Source organism: Esox lucius, chromosome 17 (assembly GCF_011004845.1).
Source record: "Esox lucius isolate fEsoLuc1 chromosome 17, fEsoLuc1.pri, whole genome shotgun sequence".
Classification (NCBI taxonomy): domain Eukaryota; kingdom Metazoa; phylum Chordata; class Actinopteri; order Esociformes; family Esocidae; genus Esox; species Esox lucius.
In genome coordinates, this window is record NC_047585.1 from 9,918,993 (window position 1) to 9,943,433 (window position 24,441).

The 24,441-nt window shown below is 44.8% G+C and overlaps 1 protein-coding gene across 4 annotated transcripts in view; it reads left to right on the forward strand.

The window, feature by feature from the left end:
- The window catches only part of LOC105027256 (synaptotagmin-2), a 78,014-nt gene that overhangs the window by 40,544 nt on the left and 13,029 nt on the right, over positions 1-24,441 (forward strand). For 2 of the 4 annotated variants that reach the window (XM_010899265.4, XM_010899266.4), the window contains exons 2-5: positions 12,095-12,317; positions 12,481-12,641; positions 14,520-14,648; positions 15,776-15,943. In XM_010899265.4, coding sequence (XP_010897567.1) covers positions 12,122-12,317; positions 12,481-12,641; positions 14,520-14,648; positions 15,776-15,943 — 654 coding nt within the window. In that variant the 5' untranslated portion in view covers positions 12,095-12,121. Of the gene's footprint in view, positions 1-5,742; positions 5,814-12,094; positions 12,318-12,480; positions 12,642-14,519; positions 14,649-15,775; positions 15,944-24,441 lie in introns of all 4 variants that reach the window. The other 2 variants (XM_020055722.3, XM_010899267.4) reach the window with 2 other exon arrangements.

The window sequence follows — 24,441 nt, forward strand, 5'->3', positions numbered from 1 at the left end:
TGTATTTTTTTTTCATAAATCAATGCTATTGGTTACCCTTCATATCTGTCTGTGGGTTTTACAAATATTTTACCAATGAAAATTATTAAAAAGAGCTTGTAACTAAACCTCGTAACTCCATTTGATCCTCCACCTGTCGGCAAAACCTCCTAACTCCACCCTGCCTCTATCTTGAATGAAGATGCACAGCACGAGGCAATTTTGTCTGACTTCATCTAAGATGCAATCTTACTTTTATTTGTTACTTGTTTATATATCTATGTATTATTATTTTTTTATTTATATGTGTGAGGTTTTTGAATTGGATTATGTCTCTTCCTTATAATTTAGTTTGATTTGTTTATTCAGTGGGTTTCTGTGACAACTGCGACCTCTGCTGGTTCACCTCCCCCTGCAGTGGGCGGGCCCCAGCGGTCGACGTCACCGGCCTTCTGACACCACCGTCTCATCATACATTTCACCTGTGTCTCGTTTAGTGCACCTGTTCCTCATCATCGCTGTTTCCCCCGGTATATATGTTCCCTCTGCTCCCCCTGTCTTTGTGTGTGATTGTCTCTACCTACTAAGAGCTGTACGACGCTTCGTCACCTGTTTATACTTATTTTGCATTGGTTCGTGAGGATACCATTAAAAAGATCCTTCCACCACGCCTTCTCCTGCTCCTCCTTGTCCAAACCCCGAAGCCGTGACAGAATCACACACCCAGACAACAAACAAGGATATGGAGCAACAAGGAGCCACAGGCGAGGCCGGTGTTGCGGAGGTGGTAAAAGTACATTCAACCTTGCTGGCCAGCCTAGGCGCCGCGATGGACACTGTGTTGAAAGCGGTGCAGCGCCTAGAGCTGAGCCAGTGGAACCCCGCAGCACCGGCCGTCTCTCCACCTCCCCAAGCCGCATCGCCCAGCATGGGAGCGATGCCCATTCCGCTGCCCAGGGCCTACGACGGGGCGGCGGACCGCTGCCAGGGTTTCCTGCTACAACTGGACATCGCGCTCCAGGCGGTGCATCCTGCGCCGACCGAAGCCCAGAAGATCTCTTCACTCGTCTCCTGCCTGTCTGGGAAAGCCCTGGAGTGGGCCACCGCCGTTTGGAACATCGAGCAGCCCACCCAGGGCAGCTACGCCGAGTTCACCCGCCGCTTCCGAGTCGTGTTTGACCATCCTCACGAAGGGAGAGAGGCGGGTGAACGACTGTTCCACTTACGGCAGGAGACGAGATCGGCGCAGGAGTTCGCTCTGGAGTTCCGGACCCTGGCAGCGGGATCGGGGTGGAACGAGCGGGCTCAGATCGACCACTACCGGTGTAGCCTTCGCGAGGACGTCCGGAGGGAGCTGGCTTGTCGAGACGTGTCCCTCTCCTTTGACCAACTGGCGGACATGTCCATCCGTCTCGACAACCTGCTAGCTGCCCGAGGACGTCCCGGAAGAGGCCCGCCCGTTCCACCCTGCCAACCAGACGCCGCCGTCCCCATGGACCTGGGGACGGCTGCGCTGTCGGGCAGGTGTAGGGGAGGAGAGGTGCGGAGTGCCTCCAAGAGGAAACAAGGCCGTACAACCACGCCGCACCGCACCTCCCTCCCCGAGTCAAGAGGTGACAGGCAGGGCACTTCCGCATCACCCCAGGTAGCACATGCACATTCACCACTAACCTCTTCCCTCTCTATGTGCACTGTCCCTGTTAGGTTCCCCGGCTTTCCGCGGCTCTCCCGGTGTAAGGCGCTGGTAGACTCAGGCGCAGCCGGAAATTTCATGGATAAGTCTTTTGCCCTGCGGTCACGCATACCCCTCCAGGCCCTCGACACCCCCCTGCCCGTGAGAGCTCTAGACAGCCGGCCACTAGGGTCAGGTCTGGTCACGAGTTGCACTGTTCCCCTCCTCCTGGTTACCGACAACCGACACAGTGAAACCATATCCTTTCACATAATCGACTCACCCACTTTCCCAATAGTTTTAGGTTTCCCCTGGTTATCCCTACACGACCCCGTCATCTCCTGGTCTAGTCGACGTCTGTCGGGGTGGTCGCGGAAGTGCCAGGGTAGGTGTTTGGGTGTTTCCGTTGGCTCGACCTCGGTGGAGAGTCCAGACAGTGCGCCAGCCGTGCCCATTCCCCCCGAATACAGGGACTTGGCTACGGTTTTCTCCAAAGCCAAGGCTGCTGTGTTGCCACCACACCGGCTGGGGGATTGTGCGATAGACCTCGTTGACGGAGCCGCACTCCCGAAGGGTCACGTGTATCCACTGTCCCGCACCGAAACGGAGACTATGAACGCCTACGTTACGGAAGCGTTGGAACAGGGATACATTAGGCCCTCCAAGTCACAGGTCTCCTCGAGTTTCTTTTTTGTGAAAAAGAAGGACGGTGGTTTGCGCCCGTGCATTGATTACCGGGCGCTGAACAAGATCACCATTCCGTTCCGCTACCCTCTCCCTTTGATCTCTGCGGAGGTGGAGAGGATGCACGGGGCCCGCTTTTTCACTAAATTAGACCTCAGGAGTGCCTATAACCTGGTGCGTATCCGGGAAGGAGACGAGTGGAAAACCGCTTTTAGTACCACATCTGGCCATTACGAGTATTTAGTGATGCCGTACGGGTTGATGAATGCTCCTTCAGTCTTCCAGTCCTTCGTCAACGACGTATTCCGGGACTTGTTGTGCGAAGGAGTGGTAGTGTATATTGATGACATCTTGATATTCACTGCTACCCGCGCCAAACATGTCTCGTTAGTGCGCAGAGTGCTGGCTCGACTGCTGGAGCATGACCTGTACGTGAAAGCCGAGAAGTGTCTGTTTTTCCAGTCGTCTGTGTCCTTCCTGGGATATCGCTTTTCCAGCACAGGTGTGGCTATGGAGGAGCCTCACATTGACGCCGTGCGTAATTGGCCGACCCCAACCACGGTCAAGGACGTGCAACGTTTCTTAGGCTTCTCTAATTACTACAGGAGGTTTATCCGGGGCTTTAGCCAGGTCGCGGCTCCGATCACCTCCCTTCTGAAGGGGGGGGCGACCCGGTTGAGGTGGACCGTGGACGCGGAGCGGGCGTTTGTGGAACTGAAACACCGTTTCACCACCGCTCCGGTCCTGGCCCATCCCGACCCGTCGCTCCAGTTCATCGTGGAGGTGGACGCGTCCGATTGTGGGCTCGGTGCCATCCTCTCCCAGCGGACGGGGTGTCGTAACACGCTCCGTCCCTGTGCCTTCTTCTCCCAGAAGCTCAGTGCGGCGGAGCGGAACTACGACATCGGTGATCGTGAGCTGCTGGCCGTGGTTCGAGCTCTGTCGGCGTGGAGGCACTGGTTAGAGGGGGCTAAACACCCTTTCCTCGTCTGGACTGACCACCGGAACCTGGAGTACATGCGGGCAGCGAGGAGGCTGACCCCTCGCCAGGCAAGGTGGGCTATGTTCTTCACCCGGTTTGTGTTTACTCTCACTTACAGGCCGGGGAGTAAGAACGTCGGGGCTGACGCGCTGTCCCGCCAGCATGACACGGAGGAGAGGCCTGTGGATGATGCTCCCGTGCTCCCGGAGTCATGCATCGTGGCACCGGTGGTATGGGAACTGGACGCGGACATCGCCCGAGCGCAGCGCGACGAGCCCTCTCCGCCCACATGCCCTGAGGGCCGTACGTATGTGCCGGCGTCTGTCCGCGACCGCCTCATCTACTGGGCGCATACATCTCCCTCCTCCGGTCATCCTGGCATCGGGCCAACAGTGCGCGCCCTGGCCGGTAAGTACTGGTGGCCCACTTTAGCCAAGGACGCGAGGGTATACGTCTCTTCCTGCTCGGTGTGCGCCCAGAGTAAGGCACCCCGGCACCTACCGGTGGGCAAGTTGCACCCCTTGCCCATTCCACAACGACCATGGTCCCACCTTTCTGTTGATTTTTTGACTGATCTCCCCCCTTCCCAGGGCCATACCACCATCCTGGTCGTTGTGGATCGGTTCTCGAAGTCCTGCCGCCTCTTGCCCCTGCCCGGCCTTCCTACTGCCCTACAGACCGCGGAGGCCCTGTTTACACACGTCTTCCGGCACTATGGGGTGCCCGAGGACATCGTGTCTGACCGGGGTCCCCAATTCACGTCTAGGGTGTGGAAGGCATTTATGCAGCACCTGGGGATCTCGGTCAGCCTGACCTCGGGCTACCATCCCCAGTCCAACGGGCAGGTGGAACGGGTCAATCAAGAAGTGGGTAGGTTCCTCCGGTCCTACTGCCAGGACCGGCCGGGGGAGTGGGCAGAGTTTCTGCCGTGGGCGGAATACGCACTGAATTCTCTGCACCACTCCTCCACGGGAGTGACGCCTTTCCAGTGCGTCCTGGGCTACCAGCCGGTCCTGGCGCCGTGGACGCCGAGCCAGACCGGTACCCCTGCGGTGGACGACTGGTTCCGGCGGGCAGCGGGCACATGGGAGGCAGTGCAATCCCGCCTCCGGCTCGCTGTCCGCCGTCAAAAGACCTCCGCAGACCGCCACCGCGGGGAGGCCCCGGTGTATCGGCCGGGCGACCGGGTCTGGCTCTCGTCCAGGGACCTGCCCCTCCGCCTGCCCTGCCGGAAGCTGGCCCCGCGGTTTGTGGGGCCTTTTAAAGTCCTGAGGAGAGTCAACGAGGTAACATATCGGTTACGCCTTCCCCCCGACTACCGTATTAACCCCTCGTTTCATGTGTCTCTCCTCAGGCCGGTGGTGGATGGTCCCCTCCAGGGGTGTGAGGTGCGGGAGGTGCCCCCTCCCCCTCTGGACATCGAGGGGGCCCCGGCGTACTCTGTCCGCTCCATCGTCGACTCGAGGCGCCGGGCGGGGGGCCTCCAGTACCTCGTGGAGTGGGAGGGGTACGGCCCGGAGGAGCGGAGCTGGGTTCCGGTGAAGGACGTCCTGGCTCCCGTCCTTGTCCGCGACTTCCATCAGCGTCGGCCGGACCGCCCTGCTCCGCGCCCCCCGGGTCGGCCCCGAGGCCGGCGTCGTCGCGCGGCTGGGGCCGCGCGTCAGGGGGGGGGTACTGTGACAACTGCGACCTCTGCTGGTTCACCTCCCCCTGCAGTGGGCGGGCCCCAGCGGTCGACGTCACCGGCCTTCTGACACCACCGTCTCATCATACATTTCACCTGTGTCTCGTTTAGTGCACCTGTTCCTCATCATCGCTGTTTCCCCCGGTATATATGTTCCCTCTGCTCCCCCTGTCTTTGTGTGTGATTGTCTCTACCTACTAAGAGCTGTACGACGCTTCGTCACCTGTTTATACTTATTTTGCATTGGTTCGTGAGGATACCATTAAAAAGATCCTTCCACCACGCCTTCTCCTGCTCCTCCTTGTCCAAACCCCGAAGCCGTGACAGTTTCATTTTGATTTAGTTTGTTCTTTAGGGGTTGGTTGTTTCCATAGTTTCTGACATTCTAGGTTTTGTTTTCTATTAGTGTAATTCGATCTGTTTCTCGTTTAGCACAGCTATTTATTCAGTGGCCATTCTCAGTTCCCTGTGAGGTATTGTTTGTCGTTCACCAACATACTGAGCCTTTTTTAGAGGTTTCCTATGAAAACCCCACAGTACCTAGTTTCCCATGTAAAATACTTCAGCCTGCTTGTTCTTGACTTTGCCTAGCCTTTGTTATTTTGTACCTTAGCCATTTTTCCTGGATTTCCTGTTAACAACTGTGTTTCTGGATTTTTGACTACGTCTCCTACCTAGCCCTTACTGGAATCTTGTATTTGTTTTCTAAATAAATCCTCCAACGCTCCGCATTTGGAACAGCAACCTTCTACTCAACTCATCATAACAAGATGGCAATGAATGTAATCAAACAAGTGTACACTACAATACCTGTGAGTAGGTTATTGCATTTGAAAATATATAGCAAGGCTAAATAAAGGACTGTTTGAATAAGTAGGCCTACAGCATTTTCTTTACTCAAGAAACACTAAGCCTAAAAAGGCTGATGTTTTATGTTGCCTATTTGAGATCTGAGACGTGGGAGCGAAGACAAGTGCAGGCAAACCACCATAGGTTGGAGCAGGGTTGCTCCAACCTATGGTGTCCGCTTATTAGAAATATTTTGGGCTTCTTTTTTCTGAAAGCACTTTGAAATATTTGTCACGCGTTGCAGTTTTTTGGGGTGGTTTCCAAAGTGTACATGCTTATTTGGGCTTGTGTATTGTTATGACTATGAGGCACATGAAAACATAGACATTTTAATTTAGAGCTGTAACGTCCCCATCTACTTTCTAGCCCTGCTGTCTAATGTATGTCTGCACTACTCCCGGCTACTACCAGCTGTTAGTGATGGGTCATTTGCGAACGATTCGTTCTTTTTGAATTAATCATTTTGAGAAAGACGGAAGGCAAATTACTAATGAGGAAATAAGTATTTCAATCTTTCTGATCTGCAAGCATCTCATATTATCATCTTTAATGTTCCAAAGTAAGAAACGTTAACTACAATAAATATTAGTACAGTAAGCTGTTATTCAGCTGTCAAGTGATAATGTTATGTACATGTCTATTGGTAATACTTGAACTGTCTGGAATCATTAATAAACTGATCAGATTTATGAATAAACTTTTTCTCATGGTCCTTTTCATCCCACAATCACAGGGAGGAATGACAATGACTAAGGAGGAGATAGCATAAGTCTTTTAATCTTTTGGATCTCTGAATCTCTCATTTATTATCAGCCCAATAGACCAAAAAAGGTATTTGATCTCTTATCATCTATTAGATTAAAATAGTAGTATTAGTACATTTTAAAAGTTGTAATGATAGGATAAATATTGTTACATTTAAAAAATAATTATTTTTTAATGATTTATTTCGATTTATTTCATCTAAATTGATCCTTGATCTTGCCTCTTGATTTTGACTCTGGACAATGAGTTGTGCTCTTGTGTTTTTTCTACAGTAATTCATTTTTAAATATTCTGATAATACACATAATGAACATGGTTTTGGTGTTGGCTGTAAAGCATGATGTGGTATAGCATTTACTCTTAGTTAGAGTACAATGATTCCTTCCTATTCGAATGAACAAAATGTATCTAAATCTTTGTGCTTTTTACTGAACGATTCAAAAAGATCCGGATCAGTAAAATGAGTCAAACTTCCCATCACTACTAGCTGTGATTGTTTCATTTCCCCAAATTAGTTCAGTGGCTAAAGGTGCGTTCAATTCACTTTTAATTGCAAACAACATCAAATAGATTTCGGTTAGCGTTGTATTCGCTATCAATGTGTTCTCAAACATTATGGAAATAGTACCAATGTAGTGGAAGGTTGGGTTGAAATATAATTCCACCTTTAAGAGAAATGTTTTTGTACGTTCGCTAAATTTTAAGATTTTGAACTTAACTGCAACATTAGGTAGCCTACTCGACCTTATTCAAGCAGCCAGCTCTCTCAAACTTAAATAGTAGCCTGTTGTTTGTGTAAAACTGCATTTTGTGGGCTTCATCTGCAGCTCCAATTTGCTTCTTTTTGGCTTCTTTTGACAGTCCCGGTTGCTTGTTTCTCTTGTGATTTCTGGCAACTCTGGTTTGGAGTGCAGTTTAGACATATAGTTATAGATAATAATGTCTTCAATAGCATGTTCATAGCACTTAATCTTTTGCAAGAGATTTTGGCCAAATGTATTCAGCGACAAGAAAACTGAAAGCACACATAGCTACAATTAGCTTTGTAACCTGTAAGTTGTTGATAATGTAATGCGATGCACTTACTGCCTCAGATGTGTCTGTTGTAATCTATGATGGACAAAACACGAAGACCAAATATAAAGACACAATTCCAACTTTGAATGTGCTGTGTTTAATTATTTAAAAAATGTAAATAAATAAAAATTATTGAAAAGTAGCGATTTTGGAGATATGAGGTTTCCACCCGACAGCGACGATATGCACAGCATTTGTTGGAAGCTTTACCTTCACTCCGCAGTCCAACTCATCCCAAGCCATCTCAGTTGGGTTGAGGTCGGGTAATTATGGAGGCAAGGTCATCTGGTTCACCAATCCATTAATCTCCTTCTTGGTCAAATAGTCCTTACACAGCCAGGAAGTGTTTTGTGTCATTGTCCTGTTTGTAAAGAAATGACTGTCCCACAAAGTGCAAACCAGATGCAGAATGCTATGGTAGCCATGTTAGTTAAGTGTGCCGTGAATTTGAAATAAACCAGCAAATTACCCCCACAGCATTACATCACTCCTCCATGCTTCAACATGTAAATCTCACATGCAGAGAAGATCTGTTCATCCACTCTGCATCTTACAAAGACAAAGACACTGCGATTGAAACCACAAATCTCAAATTTGGACAGATTTCCACTAATGTAATTCCCATTTCTCGTGTTTCTTGACCCAAGCAAGTATCTTCTTATTGGTGTCCTTCAGTAGCAGTTTCTTTGAAGCAATTCAACCATGAAAGTCTGAGTCTGCAGTGTCCTCTGAACAGCTGATGTTGTTTGTTACTTAAACTCTGTGAAGCATTTATTTGGGGTGCAATCTGAGGGGCAGTTAATAGCCGATTTCAGAAGCTGGTTGAGAGAATGAATAGAGCATAGAATAATCTATAATATGAAATGTATTTTGATTTGTATTATAAATTTTTTGTTACTGCATGATTCCATATGTGTTATTTCATAGTTTTGATGTCTTCACTATTATTCTAAAATATGAAAAATAGTAAAAGAAAAAAGAAATACCCTCAAATGAGTTGGAGTCTCCAAACATTTGACTGGTACTGTATATTCGAAAACTAAAATATCACATGAACTTAAGTATTCAGACCCTTTGCTATGACACGAGAAATGAAGCTCTTGGGCACCCCATTTCTGTTATCTTTGAGCTGTTACTATAACTTGATTGGAGTCCGACTGTGATAAATTCTATTGATTAGACATGAAAGTCCAATCAATGTTTATATAAGGTTCTGCAGTTGACCGTGCATCTCAGTGCAAAGATCTAGCCACAAGGTAGAAGGAACAGTCCATAGAACGTCAAGACAGGATTGTGTCAAGGCACACATCTGAAAAAGGGTACCCAAAGATTTCTGCAGCCCTCAAGGTCCACAAGAACATTATTGGCCTTTATCATTTTTAAATGGAAGAAGTTTGGAACCATCAACACTCACCAAACTGCTCTTCCTGGAGCTGGCCGCCTGACCAAACTGAGCTGTTGGGGTGAAGGGGATTTGGTCAAGGATTCCTGGAAGCCAATCCTCAGTAAACGTTGCATGACAACCTGCTTGGAATTTGCCAAAAGGCACTTAAAGGACTCTCAGTCCGTGAGAAAAAAGATGGTTTGATGAAATCTAGATAAAAATATTTGGCCTAAATGCCAAGAATCAAGTCTGGAATAAACCAAGCACCGATCACCTGATCAATACCATCCCTACAGTGGAGCATAGTGGTGACATCATAATGCTGTGGGGATGTGTTTCAGCGTCAGGGACTGGTAGGCTAGTCAGGATTGAGGCAAAGATGAACAGAGCAAAGTACTGACATATGCTTGATAAAAACTTTCTACAGAGCGTTCAGACTGGTTCAACTTCCAACAGGACAAAGTCTCAAAGCATACAACCAAGATGATGCAGGAGTGGCTTTGGGACGGGTCTGTGAGTGTCCTTGAGTGGCCCAAAATGTGAAAAATGTGAAGGTAGCTGAATTCTTTCTGAATACACTGAATGTAAATAGGTTCCTATATACAATGCAATCTTCTTTTACACTTTTAACCCACTAGTTTATATTCATTCAATTATATTAAAGTTTTAATGTTGTAAAAACAACTGGTTACTCTTAATTTTGAGAGTCCCAACTTCCAATTGTAGATAGTTTATTTAAAATTTGATGAAAGCTTGTGGATGGTATTACTATCTATAGAACATCTACATGTGGAAATTGGGCCTCACTAAATAATGTGTAACCTAAGGTTTAGGGTAAGGGTAAAGGTTAGGGTTAAGATAAAGTTAAAGGTTTTGGGATAGTAGATAGTTAATTTAAATGCTGCTTATTGTCAGAGCATCTACAGACATATTTTTGAGATTTTACCTAACAACCTTATGGCATAAGTAGTGGGATTTGGTTACTTTAGAATTAGCTATTTCCCCAGACGGTTTGTAGAAGTCAGAAGGCGCGGGTAAGATTCATCTATTACATGACAAATTGGATTTAGAAGTCTGTCTGTATTGTCCATACAGGTATGCTGATTTCACATCATATGGATATTGTAAGTCATACATACATACATATATATCCATCACTCACAAAACTAAACCTATTCAGTATGTGCAGAATAGAAGAATGGTCCATTGACATTTTTCACCTTAGACATCCTGCCCTGGGAAATTCCACAATACACAATGTAGAGGAAGAACCCAACAATGGCGGAGTGGGAGTAAGCTCTCCATCTCAAGCATTGTTGTGTGGGCTTGCAAAAGGTTAGAGATATATACCTTTTCACAATTTATGGGCCCTCCCAGATGGAACATGAGCTGGACTAACAATGTGTATTATTGGGATCTATGAATGTTCATCATATGCTGGTGTAACTACTGAGAGTGAAACAATTTGTTGTACCTGGCTATTGTCTCAGCCCCTGAGAGCCTGAGAGGAGAATTCACTTGGCCAACTGTGTATGGAAACGCCAGCAAACAGACAGACTCATGGTTGTATCGTTTCATGCATTCTTTATGATTGTGATCTCTCATCAGATTCAGATACACTGTTGATTTTACCACAGGATCCACCTATAGATGAGTAGAAAGGGAATATACGTCAGAGTCTGCTTAATTGCTTTCTATTCTGACTGTGATTTAAATATTTAAATATCCTTTTTCTGAAATTAGACTTGAAGCCATTTACCATTACAGATTTTGTAGTTTTTAATAACTGTTATTGAAGTTGGTCTAATATCCATCCCAAGGTGTTTATTCCCAACCAGCCTCTAAATCTCACCTACTTACATCTTAATGGTTTCTGTTATGTTAATCCTATTAAGATTTTGTATTAAAAAAAAAAATCATTAGAAAGACGTGCCTCACAGTGGACAAAAATTTATTGAATCTACGTTGATTCCAAGTCCTTTCAACCAAAATATTTAATTTGATCAAGTTGATTCTGGAAAACTGTATAAAACTGTATAAACGATATCCAATAACAGTAAAAATTATTTTGTTGACCAAGTTGTCAATGCAATTAAATACAAATGAAAACTAGACATTGAAATGATATCTGTGCCAAGTGGGTCATTTGAATTACTCATCAGACATCATCACCTTTTCCAGATACCTTCTCCTTGTGAGCGAACAGATCATATCCCATATCCACTCGAAGATAGACCTCTCTGAACTCATTTTTAATAAAGAGCCTCAGGATCAACCTAGAATTTCTTTTACTTCAAAGTAGAAGTGTAATAACTCTCCACATACATTTCTGTTTCTTAAACATTGACTGTAATTTTGAGGGTTGACTGAAGCATTGACAAAATTTCAATTAAAAGACGAGTGTCTCATTCCTTAAACAAATTAGATCAGCATTTTCATCTTGGAATTAAATCCATATAGGTTTCAGAGAACATCATTTAGAGTTTAGAGAACATCAAGGATGCAGGCTACCCCTGCTGGCATATTACACACCACTATATATATCCCCACTGTCTGTGATTTGAATGTTAACAAGGTCTATTCTCCAGTGAACTACTCCAGCCTGGTCACTGTGCCTTTATGCAGGCTGACACAGCACTTATTGAGTTGGGGCACAATGCTTAGTCACTTGAGAGATCCTCCATTTTGTTACTTGGCCTACTGCAAACATTTTACCAGGCAAATACATTATTTATATTGTATTGCAATTTCAGGAGTTCTATTACAGCATGTTTAACACATGAATTAGTTAAACTCATTCACATTTATTAACATACCACATCTGTGGCGTGATGCAATATATTTATGATATCATTTCTATTAATGGTGCTGGGCAATAAATAGTTAAGAATGTATTTTCTATCTGTGTGCATGCATGTGTCATATCAAAGGTTGCATTCTTCTGTACATGTACTTGCCTGTCCAGCTGGTGATGATAAGTGACCGTCCCTCTGTTTGTGTGTCTGTACCTTGTCTCAGGGACTTTGAGTTGCCTAGTCATTGAGGATGAAGTGGAACTTGTTTAAGAATAAGCCGGAGGCCATGGTGGGTCCAGAACCCACGGGCACTGGCGCTACCATGACGGCGGCTCCGGCCGTCGCTACCACCGTGGCGGAGACCCCTGGCAACGGCACGGAGTCCAAAAATGACATATTCGAAGAGATCAAGAGCAAGTTCTTGAACCAGATCGACAAGATCCCACGTATGTCTACACCTGGTTTCCAAAAAAACAGAGTCTACCCCAATCTTGACCCTATGTGCTATGCATGGATTAATGTAGGAACAGATCGCCTGAAACTGAAAGAGCATGTATAATCTTAATGCAGTCTGATAACTACCTCATAACTGCCCTGCATGTGTTTCAGTGCCTTCATGGGCCATCATAGCCATCGCTGTGGTCGCGGCACTTCTCATCTTAACCTGCTGCTTCTGCATCATCAAGAAGTGCTGCTGTAAGAAGAAGAAGAACAAGAAGGGCAAGAAGGGCAAGGACGGGTTCAACATGAAAAACATGAAAGGGGATGAGGTACGTTGCGCTGCAGACACTCGGCTGAGCTCACTGAGTTCACAGACACTAATTTCCACACCCAGGTCCCTGTTTCATCTGAGCTCACATGAAAATCAATACATCCTAAAGTTATTCACACTGAAACGATGAAAGTAGACAAACATGACTAGGAATTAATATTGCTGACAGACAGGGTCATATCTCCCCATCATTCTAATCTCACTAAGCCATGAAACCTATCCCTACATACCAATGAGGATACCGGTGTCTTTTTTTTCAGAGAAGTACCCGGAAAAGTTTCTGTCAAAAACAAATCATTACCTTGGTGTATCAGTAACAACTTTCCGTCTTTTATTTAGCACAATGAAAGCAAGCTTAGCGAGACTGTGTTCTCTTCACGTTGTTGTCGTCTGTGTTTAAAAATGTGTGCTGTACTTCATTGTGACATACGATGAAAAATGACACACTACCGGTGAAAGGACTGGGGAGGTGTTGGGTAATGGGTAAAGAAAGTAATGGAGACCTGTCATGGGGGGCATTCTAATTAAAGGACGAGTGCTTAAGGATAATGGATATGGTGCCCATGGACCCAGGCAGCCATATCTCAGAGGCGGCAGAATGAACTGGTGGGTGCACTACTACAAAAAGTGCTCCGGCATAAAATCCAGTTCTAATGTGTCTTATATCATTAATAGAACCCCATGCACCAATGATAATTAATGAAAACAATCAATGCTTTGTCACATGGTGAAAGAACATAATTCTTTTTAAGGGCGGGCAATCAGTGTGTTATTTTTCACAGTACTAGTGTTGTCAGTGGTGTTTGTTTTCTGGTGTGTCGCAAGTTCAAACCTCTTCCCTCTCTCTGCTCTCCTCCTCACTCTGTATCTTGTGTGTGCACTGTGATGGACCTCTGATCCACGGTAGGTTGAAGGCTCGTGGTGATGCTCTCTGGCCCATGGGCGGATGATAATGGATGATGATAATGGATGATGATTGGGGTTTCATGGAATGAAAGTTGTAGCTTCTTTGCTTTTCTAACCTTTTGTGTAATAATGGCTTGAGAATGTACCTGAGAAAGCGATGGTGTGCTCCATAAACCCCTGAGAGATATACTGAAATGATCGAAATAAATGCATTGTTCATGAGTAGAAAGTATGATGCCAAACTCACCCAACTGTGGAAGGTTTTGGACATGGCTTAAACAAAACCCACGATTAACACTATTAATATGCATGTGATGAAGGGCATGGTTGGTTGTTTGTGGAACATGAGGGCAACAGTGATAACCGCATGACCAATCAATCTTTTTCATCCACACCCATTACTTTTTTCCACTCAAAGAAGAGTGAGGAATCAAAAAAAAAAAAAGTTTTGCAAAACTTGTCACACAATTTTTTTAGTAACAGGGTTACCATAATGGCCTGGTATCTAACTGAAATACTGCTTCTACATTATGCAAATAGCTGACTATGCCCTTGAATCCTGTAGTTACCATTAGGCTTGAATAATGGTAACCTGACTTGACAGGAACATTCCTTCGTGACACTTAAATTAAATGAAAAGGAACCAAGTAAGATTATACACAACCTGCTTTAAGCTAGCAAATATCGTTCCTGAGTCCTTGACTGCATTTGAAACAGGATGGTATTTCACTATGCCACCTGATGAGAAGCAGGTAAGCAGGAGCAAAAAAAAGCAAGCTTGTCCCAGTACTAGGCAATGCAATGCAACAAACCCTGGTGCTAAGCAACACAAGCCTCCTGGAGGCCCACTGTATGTCTGTGGCATGCTGTGTACATACTGGGCGAGCTGGGGAACGATCCCTCTGGCTTCTACAGCTAACTCCAGTCCCCCTCACCCCTGAACCTGGTGTCTTGTTTTCTACCACTGCAGAAACAGGATGACGACGACGACGAAGGTGAGACAGGTTTGACGGAGGAGGAAAAAGAGGAAGAGGAGAAAGAGGAGGAGAAGCTGGGCAAGCTGCAGTACTCACTGGATTACGACTTTCAAGACAATAAGGTCCTTTAATTAATTAGTCTGGGCGCTGCTAAGAATACATACATTTTTTGCAAATCTGTCAGTTTATCAGTAAAACACAGTGAACTACTATAAGTATATTGATTAGTTAGTTAAATAAAATAATTATGAGGCAGATAGACCTGTTTGGAGTGATAATGTTGAGGGTAAACTAGTGTGCATTATTGGGACCCATTTAGGCATGCCCCATATACATACAACATTTAAATCAACCAGAAAACTGCTGCTATGTGAAACTGCCATATTTGAGCAGTGTCAGCTTGCCATGCTTGGAAATGGGGTTGATGGAACAAATAAGTAAATTCAAATAATAAAAAAAATAATTTTCTTCTAATACTTGCACTTAACTATTGTCCCTACAAGCACTGACTAAATATAACTAATTCATTGAGGTAAAAGGTAGAGGTATGTGTAACTGTTGTATGTGGTTGTCTCACCTAGATATCTCACCTAGGTTTTAGGGAATGTGACAGTATCTCTAATATATTTAGTGTATTTTTTGATTAAAACATGTGCGCCAGCTATGCAGGGTGTTGGCTGTGTCACATACAGTAAGTCTGAAAGGAGAGAAAATGCTGAGTCATTTTGAAACAAGGAAGTCACTCAGGAGTCACTGATGCAGGATCTGGGCATGAAATGAAAACAGACAGAAGTTACTTTTTATTCCTAATTGAATCTATAACAAACCCGTACTTGCCAAGGCGCTCCTACTTCAGATATGCAAAACTACAGCAGCATTTCTGCGACTTTCTTATGACATTGCACCAAATACATTTAGCAGATCTTGTGTTCGTAACTGTCTAATCTTGGTAATCTAGAAAGGCTGTGGTGATTATGACTGAAACCTGAGGTTGTTCGCCAGACAGAGCAAGAAGATTGCATAACTAATATGCTGCATTTGTCTGTAGCAATGACTGGAAGCATGCATTGGCACAACTGAATACCTAATGCGTGATAAAACTGCAACCTCATACTGTAAAATGTAAAAACTCACAACTGTTTGTCATCATTCTGGATTAGAGGGTCTGTCAAATGACTTGCATTTGACATGAAAATGTTTGTTCCAGTGCTGTCTTTGACCTCTCACTCATGCGGCTGCCTCCTCACAGCTAACGGTGGGAATCCTCCAAGCTGCAGATCTTATCTCAATGGACAGTGGAGGCACTTCTGACCCTTACGTCAAGGTCTATGTCCTGCCCGACAAGAAGAAGAAGTTTGATACCAAGGTTCACAAGAAAACACTGAACCCTGTCTTTAATGAGACATTTGTTTTCAAGGTAAGCCATAACACAGGCGTTACACCGGAATTGAACTGAAACAGAGGTTAGTTGGAAAGTACAAGGTATCAATCATCTTGATAAACTATAATGATGTCAGGTTAGGACAAGTAACTCAGCCTAATTTGTGTTTATTATGATATATAATGTTATGTACGATTACCATACGAATGGAATGGTGATCTTACAATATCATGAGTATTACAGAATGTATATTGTAATACATATTTCTCAGCTCTACAGTAGTATCAGAATTTGATGACATAACTCTTCATATGTGAGGGCCTGCCAAGACTTTGTGGCCTTGTGAGACCCACGAATGACTCAAAATAGTATGCACATTTTTATAAACTGTAGAACAATTTTATCATAAAAATATGTACCATTGGTAGGAGTGTTGCCTGATAGCATAGCATACTACATACATGTAAAACTAATAATAATAATTTATCTTAAATAGCAACATTTATCAGCTTGTTGTAGCCCCATTTTACAAATTTGCTCAATGGGTTTTGTATGCATGGAGAAAATCTAAATGACTGAGATCTAATTTGGTTGTCTTTTCTAGTATGTACTGTATGCTGTATCTTCAAAAACGAACTTACAATGCAGTTCAGATGTGAGCTATCAATCAAGGGGTTACTTAAAGGTGGCATTACTTTTGAAAATATATGTATTCATAATTTCGAAATATATATGCCATTGGTGAGTGCGCTTTAGGGAAGGAAGGGATGGCCCAGGTGTATATGTCTGTGTAGCCCCTGCATGGTTCTTCAATAGCTTAATGGCCAGCACTCACGCACGCAATGACAAAGGATTTCACAGAGCCTTACGAACACATCTGGACATTTGTCACAATCTTTATTTAGTATCTAATGAAAAACAGATGCAATGTGTTAGAAACAGAGGCTATTCAAGTCCTGCAGGCTGGAATCAACGCATCCAGCTTTAAGTGCACTCTCCACTTTCTGCTGATTTAATGATTCAGGATTCATAATAACACATTACTCCAGAGACACACAAGCATGAACTCTTAAATAAATGTAGCAGCCAACCTAGACCCACAGATACCAATCTGACATGCTTTGTGGAAACAAGGTAATTCTTCAGTCCTATCAACTGACAACTACAAGAACAGTGGTAACAATCAAGTCTCGCCAACTAAGAGCTGTGTCCGTCTGGCACGGGTACAGAAGTTCGTAACGTGTATTAATAGCCCATTTGTTAGTGAAAACACAGCAACCAAACCAAAGGTCCCACCTCCAATTGCATTTGCAATGCACATACATCATGCAAATACAATTCTGTATTTTTTTTATTGATTGATATAGCACATTTAGTCCTCCATACTGGTAAATAACTATAACAGAGCAAATTTATGCCCTCAGCTAGTGGCATGGGAAATGAAGTATAAAGGAAAAAAATGGTGGATACTTTGGCTTACTAGGTAACTAGCTTTGATACTTAGAGAGATGTACTGCTTACCTTTTCTTAAAAAAATATGTAAATCTCAGCATTGCTTATCAGTTTCATATCAGCTTGGCTATTCCTCCATTACTGGAAACCAATTCCTATATTTATTTGAGTTTTCTCCAGAACTTTCAGATTTTTGGGACTGCTAACAAATTTTTTGACATTTCACTAGTATTATTTGGCAGTAATACTAGTGAATAGATTTTCACAAAGAAATGCATTCTGGTCCACTGAGATGCTAGGGTAACTGTTTCCGATAATGGTACAAGCATTAGCATCAACAAATACAGTAGTTAACATGAACAGATGATGGACAAAGACATAAACAAATTAACATTAACAGTGATAACCTTTACTTTATTAATGATTCACAAATACATTGGCTACCAATATGTACTTATGTCATTATTTCATGTTGACAGTGGACATTAACTCATTCATGTATTATTTGCAGAAACAAACAGCTTGTACTGTATTGTAATTTGTTCATCTTGATACAGTACATTCTTTAATGTAGCTAGTTGTTTGCATGATATAATCTATTCTTATGAATAGATTTGTAATATAATCTATTCATACAATATTACCATTTGTTAAATGATTACAGTGGGGTAACCATTATTAAAAAGGTATGCTATTAATAATGACTAACCAATGACACACTGTTACAGTAGCTATAAACCATAAATAACTAATACTTCACCATGAGTTAATTTTGCTGTGACCCCTTAAGTAAAGTAATTAATTACTCTACATTTCCACCACTAACTACTCATTTGTGGCTGTAAACTATATATGACTGAGGCTTCAACATAGGTTAATTCGTTTTTGTATCCCTTTAAGTGATCCTACCTTAACAATGACTAACTAGTAACCCATTTAAAACCGATATAAATGCTATAAACCATTTATAACCGATATCTCACCATTAGTTAATATAAATGAATTATGTTAAAATATCATTATCTAGCCTACCTTATTAATAATGGTTACCCCACTGTAATCATATTAACAAATTGCATAATCTTATGAATAATTTATATTACTTAGCCTATTGTTCATGCAAACAACTAGCTATATGAATGTCCTGTAATTAACAAGTTACAGTACAAACTGTGTTCCAGCTAGGTGAACAAATCATAGTACACACAGTTAGTTAATACATTTGTACATTTTTAATAAAGTAAGGATTATCATTATTATCATTACAGTTTGTTCATGTGTTTGGTCATCATTCATACATGGTAACTACTGTATTTGTTAATGATAGTTTATGTGCCCTTATCGGAAAGTGTTACCAATGCTAATGGGCGTTACCAATATTGACAGTGTTCAGAATTGTGTTAAGTATTTTATGGGTCTCTTGTGTAATGATTTGCATTTGTGGTAGTAGAAGGATTCATGCACAGAGCTAAATTTTTTGGTTTCATTTTCATTAATTGAAAAAACCAAGCAAGGAGCAAAATAACAAAACAGCCGACAGGATCTAACTAAGGCAGGCTAACAAACTCTACTCTTAAATAAAACAAACATGGAAAAGTAGCAAACAGGCTAGGTAACTTGTAGACTACAACCATAAACACACAACAGACTAACAACACTTCCACAAGTACTGAAGGGAATACACTGACATATAAAGGGTAGAACTAAATAGGAATAGGTGCAAACACTCGGGATTAATACAAAAAAGAGTGAATAATAAAAAACTGGACACAAGCTATAGTCAAGACACTAAGATAGAGATACTAGGAAACAGAAGGCGGAACCAGGAACATAGACGTGGCTAGGGGTGAACATAAACCAACAGGCAGGACTAGGAACAAGAATCTTACAAAGTGTCTCAAACTACATTTAACAGTTTTGCTGGATTTATTTACACATAGAATTGTTTCAAAACATGATCTGCTGAAAAACATTTATTAAAAGAAGGGTTGCATAGGCAATAAGCGTTGATTAGTCTGCATGTCTTTTTAACATTTGGATGAAAGTAATTCACAGCATTAATTAAGAATGATAGTTGATCTTACTTTCACAATGCAGTGCAGGCAATTATGTACTCATTGACCACTTGTCAAATAGTTTTGAAAAAGCCTTCTTTAACCAAATTAGTCCGTTCAAGGATTTTATTTGAATTCCTCCACTGCAGCCATTCTAATGAAAGCTTCTAGCCAACATTACCAAGAAAACATTTAAACTACATTCAATATAGTTAATACATTCTATTTTTTTAATCAACTTAAACAACAGCCAGAATAAAATGTGTAAAAATACTAGTTATTTCTGATATTGGCAATGCCACTGAACCATTTACCAGCTGCCGAGGATTAAACTTGATATGGCCTAGTTTTATATGGAATGAAATTATAATTAACTGATAATTCACATAGTGATCATAAACTTGATATGGCCTAGTTTTATTTGGAATTAAATAACTTACTGATATTTCACACAGTGATCATAAACTGGATATGGCTTAGTTTTATACATACATACATACATCTTCTTCCGCTTCATCCGGGGCCGGGTCGCGGGGGCAGCAGTCTAAGCAGGGATGCCCAGACTTCCCTCTCCCCAGACACTTCCTCCAGCTCTTCCGGGGGGACACCGAGGCGTTCCCAGGCCAGCCGGGAGACATAGTTCCTCCAGCGTGTCCTAGGTCTTCCCCGGGGTCTCCTCCCGGTGGGACGGGACCGGAACACCTTCCCAGGAAGGCGTTCCGGAGGCATCCGAAACAGATGCCCAAGCCACCTCAGCTGACCCCTCTCGATGTGGAGGAGCAGCGGCTCTACTCTGAGCTCCTCCCGGGTGACCGAGCTTCTCACCCTATCTCTAAGGGAACGCCCAGCCACCCTGCGGAGAAAGCTCATTTCGGCCGCCTGTATCCGGGATCTTGTCCTTTCGGTCATGACCCAAAGCTCATGACCATAGGTGAGAGTAGGAACGTAGATTGACCGGTAAATCGAGAGCTTCGCCTTGCGGCTCAGCTCTTTCTTCACCACGACAGACCGATACATCGACCGCATTACTGCAGAAGCTGCACCGATCCGTCTGTCAATCTCCCGTTCCATCCTTCCCTCACTCGTGAACAAGACCCCTAGATACTTAAACTCCTCCACTTGAGGCAGGCACTCTCCACCAACCTGAAGTGAGCAGGCCACCCTTTTCCGACTGAGGACCATGGCCTCGGATTTGGAGGTACTGATTCTCATCCCCACCGCTTCACACTCGGCTGCAAACCGTCCCAGCGCATGCTGAAGGTCCTGGTTTGAAGAAGCCAACACGACAACATCATCCGCAAAGAGCAGAGACGAAATCGTGTGGTCCCCGAACCTGACACCCTCCGGCCCCTGGCTGCGCCTAGAAATTCTGTCCATAAAAATTATGAACAGAACCGGTGACAAAGGGCAGCCCTGCCGGAGTCCAACATGCACTGGGAACAAGTCTGACTTACTGCCGGCAATGCGGACCAAGCTCCTGCTTCGGTCGTACAGGGACCTGACAGCCCTTAGCAAAGGACCCAGGACCCCATATTCCCGAAGCACTCTCCACAGGATGCCGCGAGGGACACAGTCGAATGCCTTCTCCAAATCCACAAAACACATGTGGATTGTTTGGGCAAACTCCCATGAACCCTCCAACACCCCGTAGAGGGTATAGAGCTGGTCCAGTGTTCCACGGCCCGGACGAAAACCAGACTGTTCCTCCTGAATCCGAGGTTCTACTATCGGCCGTATTCTCCTCTCCAGAACCCTGGCATAGACTTTCCCGGGGAGGCTGAGAAGTGTGATCCCCCTGTAGTTGGAACACACCCTCCGGTCCCCCTTCTTAAAAAGAGGGACCACCACCCCGGTCTGCCATCCCAGAGGCACTGTCCCCGACCGCCACGCGATGTTGCACAGGCGTGTCAACCAAGACAGCCCCACAACATCCAGAGACTTGAGGTACTCAGGGCGGATCTCATCCACCCCCGGTGCCTTGCCACCGAGGAGTTTCTTGACCACCTCAGTGACTTCAGCCCGGGTGATGGACGAGTCCACCTCTGAGCCCTCATCCTCTGCTTCCTCAATGGAAGATGTGACGGCGGGATTGAGGAGATCCTCGAAGTACTCCTTCCACCGCCCGACGACATCCCCAGTTGAGGTCAACAGCTGCCCACCTCTACTGTAAACAGCGTTGGTAGGGCACTGTTTCCCTCTCCTGAGGCGCCGGACGGTTTGCCAGAATCTCTTCGAGGCCAGCCGATAGTCCTTCTCCATGGCCTCACCGAACTCCTCCCAGGCCCGAGTTTTTGCCTCCACAACCACCCGGGCTGCAGTCCGCTTGGCCAGTCGGTACCCGTCAGCTGCCTCAGGAGTCCCACAAGCCAACCAGGCCTGATAGGACTCCTTCTTCAGCTTGACGGCATCCCTTACTTCCGGTGTCCACCACCGGGTTCGGGGATTGCCGCCTCGACAGGCACCGGAGACCTTACGTCCACAGCTCCGAACGGCCGCTTCGACAATGGCGGTGGAGAACATGGTCCACTCGGACTCAATATCTCCAGCCTCCCTCGGGATCCAGTCGAAGCTCTGTCGGAGGTGGGAGTTAAAGATCTCTCTGACAGGAGACTCGGCCAGACGTTCCCAGCAGACCCTTACAGTACGCTTGGGCCTGCCGAGTCTGTCCAGCTTCCTCCCCCGCCATCGGATCCAACTCACCACCAGGTGGTGATCAGTTGACAGCTCCGCCCCTCTCTTCACCCGAGTGTCCAAGACATACGGCCGCAGGTCAGAAGAAACGACAACAAAGTCGATCATCGACCTGCGGCCTAGGGTGTCCTGGTGCCATGTGCACTGATGGACACCCTTATGCTTGAACATGGTGTTCGTTATGGACAAACTGTGACTAGCACAGAAGTCCAATAACTGAACACCACTCGGGTTCAGATCAGGGGGGCCGTTCCTCCCAATCACACCCCTCCAGGTGTCACTGTTGTTGCCCACGTGGGCGTTGAAGTCCCCCAGTAGAACGATAGAGTCCCCAGTTGGAGCACTTTCCAGCACCCCTCCCAGAGACTCCAAGAAGGTCGGGTACTCTGCACTGCCGTTTGGCCCATAGGCACAAACAACAGTGAGAGCCCTATCCCCGACCCGAAGGCGCAGGGAAACGACCCTCTCGTTCACCGGGGTAAACTCCAACACATGGCGGCAGAGCTGGGGAGCTATAAGCAAACCCACACCAGCCCGCCGCCTCTCACCATGGGCAACTCCAGAGTGGTGAAGAGTCCATCCTCTCTCAAGGAGTGTGGTTCCAGAGCCCAAGCCGTGCGTAGAGGTGATTCCGACTACCTCCAGTCGGAACCTCTCGACCTCACGCACTATCTCAGGCTCCTTCCCCGCCAGCGAGATGACGTTCCACGTCCCTAGAGCTAGTTTCCGTGTCCAGGGATCGGGTTGCCTAGGCCCCTGCCTTCGACTGCCGCCCGATCCTCTACGCACCGACCCCTTATGGTCCCTCCTGTGGGTGGTGAGCCCACGGGAAGGCGGCCCCACGTCGCTCCTTCGGGCTATGCCCGGCCGGGCCCCATGGGGAAAGGCCCGGCCACCAGGCGCTCGCGTGCGAGCCCCAACCCCGGGCCTGGCTCCAGGGTGGGGCCCCGGCTGCGCCATACCGGGCGACGTCACGGAACTCAAATAATTTTTCATCATTAAGGGGTGTTTTGAACCGCTCTTAGTCTGACCCGTCGCCTAGGACCTGTTTGCCTTGGGAGACCCTACCAGGGGCATATAGCCCCAGACAACATAGCTCCTAGGGTCACTCGGGTACTCAAACCCCTCCACCACGTTAAGGTGGCAGTTCATGGAGGAGGGCTTAGTTTTATATGGAATAAAATAATAACTAACTGGTAATTCACATAGTGATCATAAATTGGATATGGTCTAGTTTTATATGGAATGAAATGATAACTAACTGATAATTCATATAGTGATCATAAACTTGATTTGGCCTCATTTTATATAGAATAAAATAATAACTAACTGGTAATTCACATAGTGATCATAAACTGGATATGGCTTAGTTTTATATGGAATAAAATAATAACTAACTGATTTTTCACATAGTGATCATAAACTGGAAATGGCCTACTTTTATATGGAATTAAATAATAACTAACTGATCATTCACATAGTGATCATAAAACCCTGCTTGCTTTTGATGGCTGTGTATCAATCTAAAAGGTTGTCCACAATCTGTCCAAAAAAAGTATTTCCATCATGTAGCACCTGCCCCAGGTGAATTTCACCATCATAAGTTTTCTTTTAATTTCTTTAAAATAGCCATATTTGTATAATTCAGTGAAAATAAACATGGCAAATTGTTTTCACATGGCTGGAAGTAAAATAAGCTCTGCACAAGGACAAATTTGACATTTTATAACACACGCAAATGATAGACAGTTCCCTGCTTCATTCTCTGAGTGTCACCTAAAAGCTTACTCTGTCTGCATCCACTAATGGATTGGATGTTCCTGGGCTCATAAAAACATCTTGATTTAAACTGTTGTAGACCTGCGGTATACAGTAATTGGTTTGAAGGCCAAGCAGAACCAGTGACAGTACATATATTTTCATTCCACCCGTAAGCAGATTTTTCCAAGGGCCATCCGCATGAGAATCATGGGTATCCGAGCCAGTGCAGGACTCTATCCTGTAGTCTGTGTACTATAGCTTCCTGTACTACTTTAATGAGGTCTATGGAGACTATAAGCCTCTTTGGGCCAGTGTGAACGCACTGTCTGCAATTTTACCAACACATCCTACTATCTATTTTCTCAGCGTAACAGCCATGTAGAGATCTAGAATTTAGAAAGAATTCAGTAATATATCACCCAAGTAGACTAGACTGTATTTATAAAGATTTTAGGGCATATATTTAAGATAATTAAGACATCTAATGCATGCATTTCAATTTCACATTGTTTACAGGTTAAATAAATGATCTTGACCTAGTATTGGTATGTTATACTTCAGGTCTTAAAATCTGTC